This window comes from Haematobia irritans, chromosome 2, assembly GCF_050003625.1.
Source record: "Haematobia irritans isolate KBUSLIRL chromosome 2, ASM5000362v1, whole genome shotgun sequence".
In the NCBI taxonomy this organism is placed as follows: domain Eukaryota; kingdom Metazoa; phylum Arthropoda; class Insecta; order Diptera; family Muscidae; genus Haematobia; species Haematobia irritans.
This window is the reverse complement of record NC_134398.1, coordinates 133,390,193-133,403,805: the sequence shown is the minus strand read 5'-3', so window position 1 is coordinate 133,403,805 and position 13,613 is coordinate 133,390,193. Positions and strand designations below refer to the sequence as shown.

The window sequence follows — 13,613 nt, the reverse complement described above, 5'->3', positions numbered from 1 at the left end:
AAAAGTTCTGCAGTTTTGCAAGAGCGAATATCTCCGCCTGAAAAAGGCTGCATTCGTCGTCTAACTTTTTCTTCAATTCCCAACTTTTTTTGCTGTAAATACCACTGCTTGCGCCCTCAGCCACTTTGGTCCATCCGTATAGATGGCCAGATCTCCGAAATTTATCTGTCGTGTCAGTCCCCAATGTTTGTGATAATTGAACCCGGACTGTCTTAATTTGGTCCCGTGGTTCCTTCCATTGATTATGTAAATATACAAAGAAAGCGGAGCCTAGGGCCTTCACTATCGATGATAATTTTGATATCGCATCTAAAAGCGGCCTTATCGATAAAAGTTCTGCAGTTTTGCAAGAGCGAATATCTCCGCCTGAAAGAGGCTGCATTCGTCGTCTAACTGTTTCTTCAATTTCCAACTTTTTTGCTGTAAATACCACTGCTTGCGCCCTCAGCCATTTTGGTCCATCCGTATAGATGGCCAGATCTCCGAAATTTATCTGTCGTGTCAGTCTCCAATGTTTGTGATAATTGAATTTTTATTGCCCTTAAATACATATTGAGTCGCCATATGGTCAGTTCTTACATGTCGTCCAAATGAATCTACTAGTTCAGTATGTTTGCAATCTGTATTTACTAGAGAGTTCAGGCCTTTCAGGCGAATGAGTATGACCTCCGCTGTCTTCCTGATGTGCAATTCAAGTGGGCATAGCCCCTTTAATAACTGCAGTGACCGTTGTTCGTGTCGCGCCGGTCATACCACAATGTATCCGTGTTTTAAGGATATGAATCTATGTTTTATAGGTAGTACCACAATGTATATGATAGCCTCACTATGTCTGTGGCAACAGGATAATAAAATAATAGAAATAATACACCTTTAATGTCATTTATCAACACTGCAGCATATAGTAAATCTCAAACAATATAATTCATTGCCAACATAATTTCAATCTATTTTCTGCGATTTGAATATATCCCGGGTAAGTTGCAGTTGATCTTCAAACTAGAGACATGATGACGATGATGAAAAAAAAAATAAACCGGAAATCAATACACCAACATAAATTTAGTTCACTGTCAAAATATGGAATTTCGCTACATAAATAATGACAGTGCCTGCCTCAATAAACACAAAACATCGTCCCAAATAGCCATAGTCACCAACCCAATCTACCAATAAAACGCACTAGTTCTTCGTGCTTTCAAAAATGACAAAGTCTTTTTGTCTGTCACCTTTGACCGCATCAACAGAAGCATTGCAATGCTCTACTACTGAGTATCTGAAGAAGAATCATAGCCCCACATTTGAGAGAATAAAGAAAATCACTTTGGCATCATGAACGACATAATTCAATTGGACCAAAACAACAAAGAATTTTTGCTATAGATTTTTTTGTTCTCTCAATGCATTTCCATTAAATGACGAATACGAATTTTTTGTAGCTGGAATACACTGTAACAAATAAGAGATTGTAAATGGGGGCGAACGTAGTAGCATCATAAGGTCAATACTATGTTAGCTATTCGCGTTGAAAATTTCCCGGTTACTTTATTAAAACAGTTCAGTATAAATCAGATAAATTAACTCAATTGATGCGCACTTTCTTGTTCTTCTAGATTTTGCCAAGACTTTACAGGAATATGCTTGTTTTCATTTTTAATTTTGATTATTTAAGGAAAAGTAATCGCGAAAATAAAGTGGTTTTCAACCGAACATAGTACCCATCTTAGTACTTAGTTATGCTTCAGCATACAGAGTACAAAATAATCGAATGAACTAAGATGGAAAGTTATTTGGTCGGCCATGGGTTTAGTGTGGGCATTGTACCTTTACTACAAATAACATAGAGAGTCTGCGGTTGAAATTTGGTACATGCAAAAGTTGGTCCAAATAGATCCTGCCTTTTTTAAATTTAATTTGTCAACTATCTGACGAACGGTTTAGAAATGATAGCAGCCCGATGTTGGTTGCAATACATATTAGCCACACTGTATATATTCCTTTTTTTCTTAATCAGCTAATGGAAATATTTCGGTGATATGTTTTCTCTGTGCATTTTCATTAGTTCTTGGCACCTAGCATCTGTTAGTCTAACTTTTGTATGACGAATTTAAACAAGTATATACGGCCGTAAGTTCGGCCAGGCCGAATCTTATGTACCCTCCACCATAGATTGCGTAGAAACTTCTACGAAAGACTGTCATCCACATTCGAATTATTTGCGTTGTGGTAATACTCGTACTTACCGATGGCAAGGTATCTTAAAACTTCTTAACATCGTTTTCGAAATTGTGAGTTAGCCAATACGTGGTATATATTAGACAAGAAAGGTATGTATTGGTAAGTCTACAAACTTGATATGAACTTGATATGGACCAATCTTTGTGGGATTGGGATCGATTTATCTGACCTAGTTAGGCATGGTTGTTAACGGCCATATAATACCACAGTGTACCAAATTTCAACTGACTCGGATGAAATTTGCTCCTCCAAAAGGCTCCAAAACCAAATCTCGGGATCGGTTTAGATGGGGGCTATATATGATTATGGACTGATATGGACCACTTTTGGCATTGTTGTTAAATATCATATACTAACACCACGCACCAAATTTCAACCAGATCGGATGAATTTTGCTTCTCCAAGAGGCTCCAAAACCAAATCTCAGCATTTATGTATATGGGGGCTATATATAATTATGGACTGATATGAACTAATTCATGCATGGTTGTTGAATACCATGTACTAACATTACGTACCAAATTTCAACCGAATCGGATGAATTTTGGTCTTCCAAATTTCAGCCAAATTATGGACCGATGTGACCAATTTATGCATGGTTGTTAGAGACCATATACCAACACCATGTACCAAATTTCAGCCGGATCGGATGAAATGTGCTTCTGTTAGAGCCACCACAAGACAAATCTGAGGGTCCCTTTATATGGGGGCTATACGAAAAAGTGGACCGATATGGCCCATTTGCAATACCATCTGACCTACATCAATAACAACTACTTGTGCCAAGTTCCAAGTCGATAGCTTGTTTCGTTCGGAAGTTAGCGTGATTTCAACAGACGGAATAAGTAGTTGTTATTAATGCACACCCTCAAAAAATCGCTTCTGTAAGACATAACCCAAACACATTTTGCTTCATGCATATATATTTTCAGGATTGGTCCAAACAAAATATTGTTTGTATTGTTCAAAAATTTTATGTTTCACCTTAGGGCATACACTGGTAGAAAACATTTTAATGAAATTTTCTTTGTGTGGATATATTTTTAAAGCGCCAATTGGTTACTTCCATTATTTTACTTGCAGCATACTCTCTAGGTCTCTCTTTCTAAACACATACATGTTCATATTCTATTTCTAAATTAATATAGGTTTGCATCTAAGCATATTATATTTACAAACAGTTTATTTCCCAAACATAATATGTTCTAACATATTAACATATATGTCCCAAACATGTTATGCTAGTTTATGAACATTATATGCTTGCACTTAAAAATATTGTGTTAAAAAATTGGAGTTCCAAACATATAATTTTTATACCCAAACATATCAAAAACAGTCTGTTTCGTCCGTGTAGGTTTTTACGTATAGCCCCCATCGACCCCCTGATTTGGCTTGCGGAGTCTCTTGGAGATGAAAAATTCATCCGATCCGGTTAAAATTTGATATGTGTTTTTATTATTAAAGGGTCCATATGGTTCCATAATTATATGTAGCCCCATATAAACCGATCCCCAGATTTTGCCTCTGGAGCCTCTTGGGGGAGCAAAATTTATCTTATCAACGGATTTGATATCGGTCCATAACTATCTTATATGGTATATAGCCCCCATGGAAATCTATCCTCAGATTTGACCTCCGGATCCGCTTACTTGTTATGTACTGACTAAGTTAAAGTCAAATGGGATAACAATTGTTCATTTTATATGAAGAGTTCGGTGTTTAGGGCAGTGATCATACTGACATCACGTACTAAGTTTCAAGCGGGTCCAGGCAGTTCAAGAATTGAAATCTGGATATAGGTATATATGGGGACATCATATAATTTTGAACGATATGGAAAAGTTTTTTCATGGTTATTAGAGGGCATCAACCAGATGAAAGGGAAGACACTTCTTTAGAAGACGCGAGGGTATTTATAATTATGGACCGATAAGGACCAATTTCTGCATGGTAGTTAGAAGACAGATGCCTACATCCAATGTTGAATAGCAAATTCGGGGCCTCAGAGGCTAAAAAAAATGAAATATGGACATGTGTTTATATGGTGCGACAGGCCCTCTTTTACCATACCATCAGACCTATGTCAATAAAAGCTATTTGTGCCTAGTTTCAAATTGCTACCTTATTTCAATCCGAAGTTAGTGTGATTTCTACAGACAACTGCACAGTGGCAAGAATAACGCAAATTTTGAGCGGATAAAGACATCAACATAATTTTTGCTTTGTATAAGCTAAGTTTGATAATTTTTGGATCTCTAGTTGGTCCAAGGGCTGACCTGTAGGCGTTAAATGTGGCTGCCGCGGGTGTATCAAATTTTGTTTCACCACTAAAATCCGCAATTATGAACCGATTTCAATGATTTTTTCTTTACTGGATATCTCGCGAGATATATACTCCACAATTTAGTTTTTGCAATTCTACGCATTTTAGAAGAAACAATTATGTACCCATGTGTTCTAGATTTGAAGGTGTAGATTCCACAATTTTGAAGATAAAACGTACCGAGTTTTGACAAATTTTTCGAAAAAGAAACCAATAATCTTTCTGTTGTAATATTTTTTCCGACTTATCCCAAAAATGTTCTTGTTTCTTATAGAATACTAAATAGGGAGACATTTTAATTAGCAATTTTCATCAAGTACTATATATGAGTTCTTTTCATCCCAATTCTGTAAACGTATGTCTATGTGGGGGCTATACTTAAATCTGAACCGATTTAAAGGGTGATACGGTCAAAATTTGGTCAATATAAACTTGGCGTATTTCTTTCAATTTTGCATTTAAAAAACCTGAACACCCCTCATTTTGAAGGTGTGTGTGTGTAGAATGTTGCTCCTATTTTGATTTTGGAATTCACTCTTCAGTTGTCAAAATGCCGTCCAAGCAAGAAGAGCAGCGTATCAAAATTTTGCTCGTGCATCGCGAAAATCCCAGCTACTCGCACGCAAAGGTGGCAAAATCGCTAAAAGTTGCCAAATCAAATGTAATTAAAGTGTTTGGGGAACGTTTGTCGACAGCCAGGAAGTCGGGATCGGGGGGAAATCGAAAACCGGAAGCCGCTGAGACGACAAAGAGAGTTGCCGGTAGTTTTAAGCGAAACCCTAACCTCTCTCTCCGAGATGCCGCAAATAAGCTGGGTGTATCGTCTACAACCGTGCATCGAGCCAAAAAACGAGCCGGACTATCGACTTACTAGAAGGTAGTGACTCCAAATCGCGATGATAAACAAAATACGACGGCCAAAGCGGGATCCCGGAGGCTGTACACGACGATGCTGACGAAGTTTGACTGCGTGGTAATGGACGACGAAACCTACGTCAAAGCCGACTACAAGCAACTTCCGGGCAACTTACGGCCAAAGGAAGGGGAAAGGTAGCAGATATTTTCAAGCACATAAAACTGTCAAAGTTCGCAAAGAAATATCTGGTTTGGCAAGCCATCTGTACCTGTGGCTTGAAAAGCAGCATTTTCATAGCTTCCGGGACTGTCAACCAAGAAATTTACGTGAAAGAGTGTTTGAATAAACGTCTGGTGCCTTTCCTGAAGAAACACGGTTGTTCCGTACTGTTTTGGACGGATTTGGCATCTTGCCATTACGGTAAAAACGCCATGGAGTGGTACGCCGCCAACAACGTGCAGGTGGTTCCCAAGGACAAGAACCCTCCCAACACGCCAGAGCTCCGCCCAATTGAGAAATACTGGCCTATTGTCAAGCGGAACCTAAACAAGACCAAAAAAAAAACTGCTAAGGACGAGCAGCAGTTCAAGGCAAACTGGCTTTCTGCGGCGAAGAAGGTGGACAAGGTGGCTGTACAAAATCTGATGGCAGGTGCCAAGCGTGAGGCCTGACAATTCGGATTTGGAAAAGCGAAAGCCTAACTGAATATTTTTCCTGAATTTTATACTAATTGAACTTGAAAAATAAATTTAATTTGATTTTTTAAATAAACGATTTCACCGATTTACACGCGTTTTCCCTTGACCAAATTTTGACCGTTTCACCCTTTAAGCTGAGGTGTTTCCCTCTAAGTTTGATAAGTTTGTGGATTTGTGGACCACGGGCTGACCTGTAGGCGTTAAATTTGGCAGCCTCGGGTGTATCAAATTTTGTTTTACCACTAAAATCCGCAATTATTATGAACCGATTTCAATGATTTTTGCTTTACTGGATATCTTCTATAGTTCGCGAGATATATACTCCACAATTTAATTTTTGCAATTCTAAGCATTTTAGAAGAAACATGTGTTATAGAATAGATTTGAAGGTGTAGATTCCACAATTTTGAAGATAAAACAGTACCGAGTTTTGACCAATTTTTCGAAAAGGAAACTAATAATCTTTCTGTTGTAATATTTTTTCAGACTTATCCTAAAAATTTTCTTGTTTCTTATACAACACTAAATAGGGAGACGTTTTAATTAACAATTTTCATCAAGTACTACATATGAGTTCTTTTCATCCCAATTCTGTAAATGTACGTCTATGTGGGGGCTATACTTAAATCTGAACCGCTTTAAACCAAATTTGGCACGCTTCTTGAGCAAAATTTTAAGTCCATATCGGGTGTATGATATATATGGAAGCCATATCTAAATCTGAACTGAACTGATCGCCTATTCAAAATTTCAAATAAATCGGAGTGAAACTTTGGTCTCCGATGGTCATATGAATCTAACACCGGCGAAAGATTTACTTGGGATCTATATCTAAATCTAAACCGATGCCCACTCTTGACTATACTACTAACTGTACGTCTTGTGGAAAATTTGAATCAAATCAAAGTAAATTTTTGTAGGATTTTAGAAACCGGTTTATAATTGCGGATTTGAAGCTAAAACTTTCATACACATGAGGTGAACAACATTCAATGCGTACAGATCAGACCGTAGACCTACTAGGAACCTACAAACTTGCAAACTTAGAGGAAAACAGCTCACATTCGCACAAAAAAAAAATTGTATTTTATCCTTTCAAAAATTGCAGAATTATTTCCAAACAAGCGATTTTGAACTACTATGGGATTGAGGACTGACATCGCTAGATGGAATCAAAATTATGTACTTGTAGGGGCCTGAGACAAATATTTCGATGCGTTACATATGAAATGACAAAGTAAGTACACTTCCCATCCTATAATGGAGTCTATAAAAAATCTTTAAAATTAAACATCGCAATATGTCTTAATCCCACGTCAACATTGTTGAGAAGAACAACCCAACCAAAAGATAGAAACGAAAATAAAAAACAACAAAGACTCCCGGACAAAGTTAGGCGAATTCATTTCATGCGTGCTACTTAATTTTTTTTTTGTCGATTTGATGCAAGCCTCTCTACTCCTTGGCCACCTTCCGCTTGGGTGGGGAAATCCCGTCATTATGTCACAACATTTTAGTTTAGTTTGGGGTAAAAGAAAATTTATGTCCAATTGGCATACGCTACGATTTTATAGGATTCGAAGTAATTAAACATTGGTGTTTTGACTGTGAAATTAATGTTCAATTCAATAAAATGTGATTTTATTGGGACTTTAAAAGTTTACCCCTTTCTCCTGCGTCTTTTTAGGTTTACCACCGCAGGCCCATATTTGCCAATTGTGCTTTAAATTGTTTCCTAGTTCTACGGCTTTGGAAACGCATTTTCAATCGGAACATACCAAAGAGGCTGGCAACAGAAGTACACCGCATTCTTCGGGAAGTGGTGGCACTGCTGGTGGTGGTGGCGTTGGTACATCTTCTATCGATGCTACTGATGCATCAATTACTGTCGACGATAGTCATGTGACAGAAGAGAAAAATTCGAATATTTCCAGCAATAATAACAGCAACACCTGTGATGAACCTAAATCAGCAGCTGAGGCACCTTTATTTGATAATAAGGTAAGTATCGAAGCTTTTTATCCAAGTATTTATTAAAATTCAAAATTAAAGAGTACACGCAAAGAAAAAAAACGTTTGGAAAACGTGTACCGAAAACGTTTTTCTTTTGTTAGAGTTTTTTGAATTGCTTCGAAAATTTTAAACTTTTATCACCAATAAAATTCGTTTTTTTTTTGTATTTGTATTTCTATTTATTGACATAGTAGTACAAAAAGTATAAACTTATAAACTGTACTACATTTACATAGAAATAATTTAACAATTGTGTAAAAACAGTAGTATTTAATATTAAACAATTATGCAATCATAACATCTATAAACAAAATCGTCATTATTACAATTATAACATCACATAAAAAAAAATTTATTGAGTTTAATTAAATTTTAAAGACAATGATGAAAACAAAATAGAAGAAAAAAAATCAATTCTAAATGTATAAAGCATATTATAGCAAATATATAATTTTTAATAGTTTTAGATTTTTTGATTTATTGGATTATGTATTAATCAATCAAAGCAAAGTGTGATTTCAAAATTCGCTTAAATTGAACAAAATTAAAAATGTTTCTCAGATTAGATGGTAGGTTGTTCCACAGTCGTATTGCATGAATAAAAAATTGTCTATCGGAGACTAAATATCGTGATCTAAATGGAGTGACACAACTTAAACGCGACGAACGAGGGAAAGAAAGTCGGTCAAAAAGGTACTTGGGTTCGTGGTTATGAATTATCTTATGTAGAAGGAGTAAGCAGCGGAATTCCATCAGTCTATTAAACGGCATCCCATATAATTCTTTCGCATGACTTGAGATACTTTCAAATCTGTTTACACCAAAAACAAATCTGGCTATATCGTTTGTTACCGTCCTAATTTTTCTCATATGCTCCACATCACAATTTGCGTAGATCTCGCAGCCGTATAAAATTCGGGAAACTAAATGCGCATTGGCAATCATTCGACGTACCTCTATTGGGATGTAGGCTTGAATTGACCATAAGCAGCGAAGCATCCCATATACCATACCTACAGTGCTATCTATATGCCTATTCCAAGAAAGTGTCTTGTCAAATACTATACCTAGATTCCTAGCGAATGAAGTATATTCAATATCACAACCGTTAAGTGTTATCGGACGAAGTGAATTCAGATCGCAACCATTCCTAGATATAACGAGGCACTTTGTCTTATTTGGGTTCAACTGAAGTCCATTGTTCGCAGCCCATACGGTAATCCTTTCCATATTTTTGAAACAACAACACAGTCCATTTCGTTTATATCAAACACTGTTCTTTTCTGACTTTAGGTCTTTAATAAGACACATTTTACAGTTCAAAATTTAATATACTACAATGTAATGTTGAAAATTTTTTCGGAATCTTCCGAACATATCTGAAATATATGTAAAAAAAAAACAAAAAAAAACTTTGGTCGAAGCAGGGATCGAACCCACGACCCTTGGCATGCAAGTCGGACGTAGCAACAACTGCTCCACGGTGCCAAACTAAATGTTTGTTTCTGTTAAATAAACTTTGTTTATTCGGTTCGTGGGCGCCGCAAGCTATGCTATATAAATATAACTTATATGGATAATTATCTATTGATGACCATAACAGGTACATAGTTCAGTGGTTAGTGTGTTGGCTTACAAAGTGCATGGTCCGCGGTTCGATTCTCCGTCCAGGCGAAAGGTAAAAAAAATTAAAAAATTTATAAAATCGTATAATTTCTACTACATTGTTGGTATTACAGGAAAAGGTGTTAAGAACCAAAAAACCTCGTGGATGTGAGGGAAAATGCAATTAGCAAGAAAACAATGTTTTTTTTTTTGAGTTATTTTTTATGAAATTGTTTTACATCCTGGAAAAGAATAAACGTTTATCACAAAAAGTATATACTTTTCTTCCAAATACACTTCCTTACAGCGAAAAGCAAATGAGCAAATTTGTTTGTCTAAAATTTCGTTTGGGAGGAAAGAATTATTTTTTTGCGTGTATGTAATGTGTCAGTGGTTTATAATCTATTTCGGATTTACGCAGAGAAGGTATATGAGCAGCTCAAACATGTTTCAAGAGAAAAATGTTTGTTTTTGGGCGGAGAGCATGTCTAAAATTTCGTTTCGGGGGAAAGTAGTTTTTCTTTGTGTGTATCCTTATATCCAACTTTTGAAATTCAAAGAAACTTGATGTCAAAATTCCTTTGGTACATGCATTCCTTTTCGATTTCGGTGGTTAAGCACAACTAAATTCCGTTTACCTCATTCTTTCGACCCACAAACATAGATTTTATTCGACTCGAACATTAACTCCATTACATCTTTCCTAATGAAGTCTAATAATATTGACTTGAATTATTCATGGGTTTTCCCCTGCCTGCCACTGGTGGTAATCCCACCAAATTGGTCATATCCCTTGCATTTATGGTCATGTGTAATTAATAATCTCGTCATAATTTGTTATTGTAGTGACCATATTGGTAGCATTAGCAACTAACAAATTAATGAAGCAACATATTTTCTTGTTACATCTTCGTTTTTTGCTTCCTTGTTCAGTGACAATTTCATTCCATTTCTTGACTTTGGCTTGTGCGAAACATCATTTTGCAATATTTTCTGCGTACAAGAGGCATGCGGTGAAACCCTTAAATGGTCATGAAACCATGTCGTTCAATACCATTGTGAACTATGTTTGGAGTGCCTCTACTCATGGTTCACAAAACCATCTTGTAAATGTCATTCTTTTCAACTTTGAAGTATTGTGATAATGATTGTAGTATTGTTCTAATGTCCATATACGAGTACTTAAATAAATAGAATATAAATGATTTTATATTTAATAAAATAAAATAATTTTATAAATAAAGTATTGTTATATTTTATGTTGAGAAAGTTGCCTTGATAACACTACACCCTCAAAAAATCGCTTTTGTAACATATACCCCAAACACATTTTGCTTCAAGCATATCTATTTTTTAAGGGTTGGTCCAAACACCTTAAGCATACACTGATAGAAAAAAAATTTAATTACATTTTCTTTGTGTGGATATATTTTTAAGGCGCCAATTGGTTACTTCCATTAATTTACTTGCAGCATAACAGGTTGTCTGAAAAGTCTCCGGTCTAACAAAGAAAAACACATTTTTTTGTCAAAATTCGTTTTTATTATTCAACATAGTTCCCTTCAAGAGCGATACAACGATTATAACGACCTTCCAATTTTTTCATACCATTTTGGTAATAGTCCTTCGGTTTTGCCTCAAAATAGGCCTCACTTTTGGCGATCACCTCTTCATTGCAGCCAATTTTTTCCCTGCGAGCATTCTTTTGAGATCTGAGAACAAGAAAAAGTCGCTGGGGGCCAGATCTGGAGAATACGGTGGGTGGGGAAGCAATTCGAAGCCCAATTCATGAATTTTTGCCATCGTTCTCAATGACATGTGGCACGGTGCGTTGTCTTGGTGGAACAACACTTTTTTCTTCTTCATATGAGGCCGTTTTGGCGCGATTTCGACCTTCAAACGCTCCAATAACGTCATATAATAGTCACTGTTGATGGTTTTTCCCTTCTCAAGATAATCGATAAAAATTATTCCATGCGCATTCCAAAAAACAGAGGCCATTACTTTGCCAGCGGACTTTTGAGTCTTTCCACGCTTCGGAGACGGTTCACCGGTCGCTGTCCACTAAGCCGACTGTCGATTGGACTCAGGAGTGTAGTGATGGAGCCATGTTTCATCCATTGTCACATATCGACGGAAAAACTCGTCTTCACAAAAGACGCTCTATCTCACAAACTAATTGACTTACAGACGTCAAATTTTGACACGAATCATTTGAAGGTTGGTACTATATAAAAATAATATGCATTTAATACTAGCGACGCCATCTATGTGTCAGACCGGGGACTTATCAGCCAACCTGTTATACTAACATCACGTAGCCAAATCGAGGGATCGGTTTATATGGTGGCTATATATAATTATTGACCGATGTGGACCAATTTTTGCATGGTTGTTAGAGACCATATACCAACACCATGTACCAAATTTCAACCGGATCGGATGAAATTTGCTTCTCTTAGAGGCTCCACAAGCCAAATCTGGGGATCGGTTTATATGGGGGCTATATATAGTTATGAACCGATGTGGACCAATTTGTGCATGGTTATTAGAGACCATATACCAACACCATGTACCAAATGTCAGCCGGATCGGATGAAATTTTCTTCTCTTAGAGGCTCCGCAGCCAAATCGGGGGTTCGGTTTATATGGGGGCTATATATAATTATTAATCGATGTGGACCAATTTTTGCATGGTTGTTAGAGATCATATACTAACACCATATACAAAATTTCAGCCGGATCGGATGAAATTTGCTTCTCTTGGAGGATCGGCGAGCTAAATTTGCGGGTACGTTTATATGGGGGCTATACGTAAAAGTGGATCGTTATGGCCCATTTGCAATACCATCCGACCTACATCAATAAAAACTACTTGTGCCAAGTTTCAAGTCGATAGCTTGTTTCGTTCGGAAGTTAGCGTGATTTCAACCCCATCCTATGGTGGAGGGTATAATATGGGAAATGTGAAGCGAGAGAAATTTTAATGCAATTGTACAAAAGAGCATTTATGATTTATCAGGTGATACATATGTATTCGAGATATAGGTCAATTTTAGTAATATTTACAATTTTTGCTACTTAGCAGTGGCGATTTTACAAAGATATTGGTAAGATCCTGCCAACGCCCAAAAAAAAGTGACCCCAACGTGGAAGAAAATGTAGGTTTATTTTAGAAAATTTTAACTAAAATAGTTTTCTAATTGCAACATGTTACAAATAAGTTAATACTTTTTGTCAAATTGAAGAAAATTTTTTAAAAATAATTAATTTTTTCTGTTGTTTCATATGTTGGAAGAAAAACTTGGCTTTAAAAATTGTTAAAATGTCTTTAGCGCTGTACGAAGTTCGACAATTTTATTAAAATTTACTCATTTGAAAGACTTATGAACTCAATTTAAGCAAACTTCTGCTATTTTAGGAAAATATGAACTATTTTATTTTTTAGTAAAATTGTGCACTATAGTTGTATACAACTTTTTTCGTATTTTTAGTTCACGTCATTAAAGATAGCAAAAAATTATTCAAATAAGGAACATTTACCCATATTGTGCAAAATTTAACTAAAATCAACTAATCTTCATGAACTAAAATAAAGTTCAGTTCGCATTAGAGCCCCTTTTTTCTGGGCGAAGATATCTGGTCATGTGTGGGTTGTGATATATTATTTATTCAAGTCGGGCGACCTGTGGAAACTATCCAGTAATTGGAGGAAAATCCCAGTGAAAATAAGTCTAAATTATGAAACAGTCTACGATATTTCCCCAACTCTGGTGCACGTATATATGGGAGCTATATATATAATCTGAACCGATTTTGACTTAATTTGACATGCATAGTTAGAATAATAATTCTGCAATCTATGCAAAATTTCACG

General features: G+C 36.2%; 1 protein-coding gene across 2 annotated transcripts in view; it reads left to right on the top strand.

Annotated features, from left to right (window-relative positions):
- Positions 1–13,613, top strand: part of salr (spalt-related) — a 113,855-nt gene that overhangs the window by 74,976 nt on the left and 25,266 nt on the right. For both annotated transcript variants that reach the window (XM_075296196.1, XM_075296193.1), the window contains exon 3: positions 7,806–8,119. In XM_075296196.1, the coding sequence (XP_075152311.1) occupies positions 7,806–8,119 (314 nt within the window). The remainder of the gene's footprint in view (positions 1–7,805; positions 8,120–13,613) is intronic.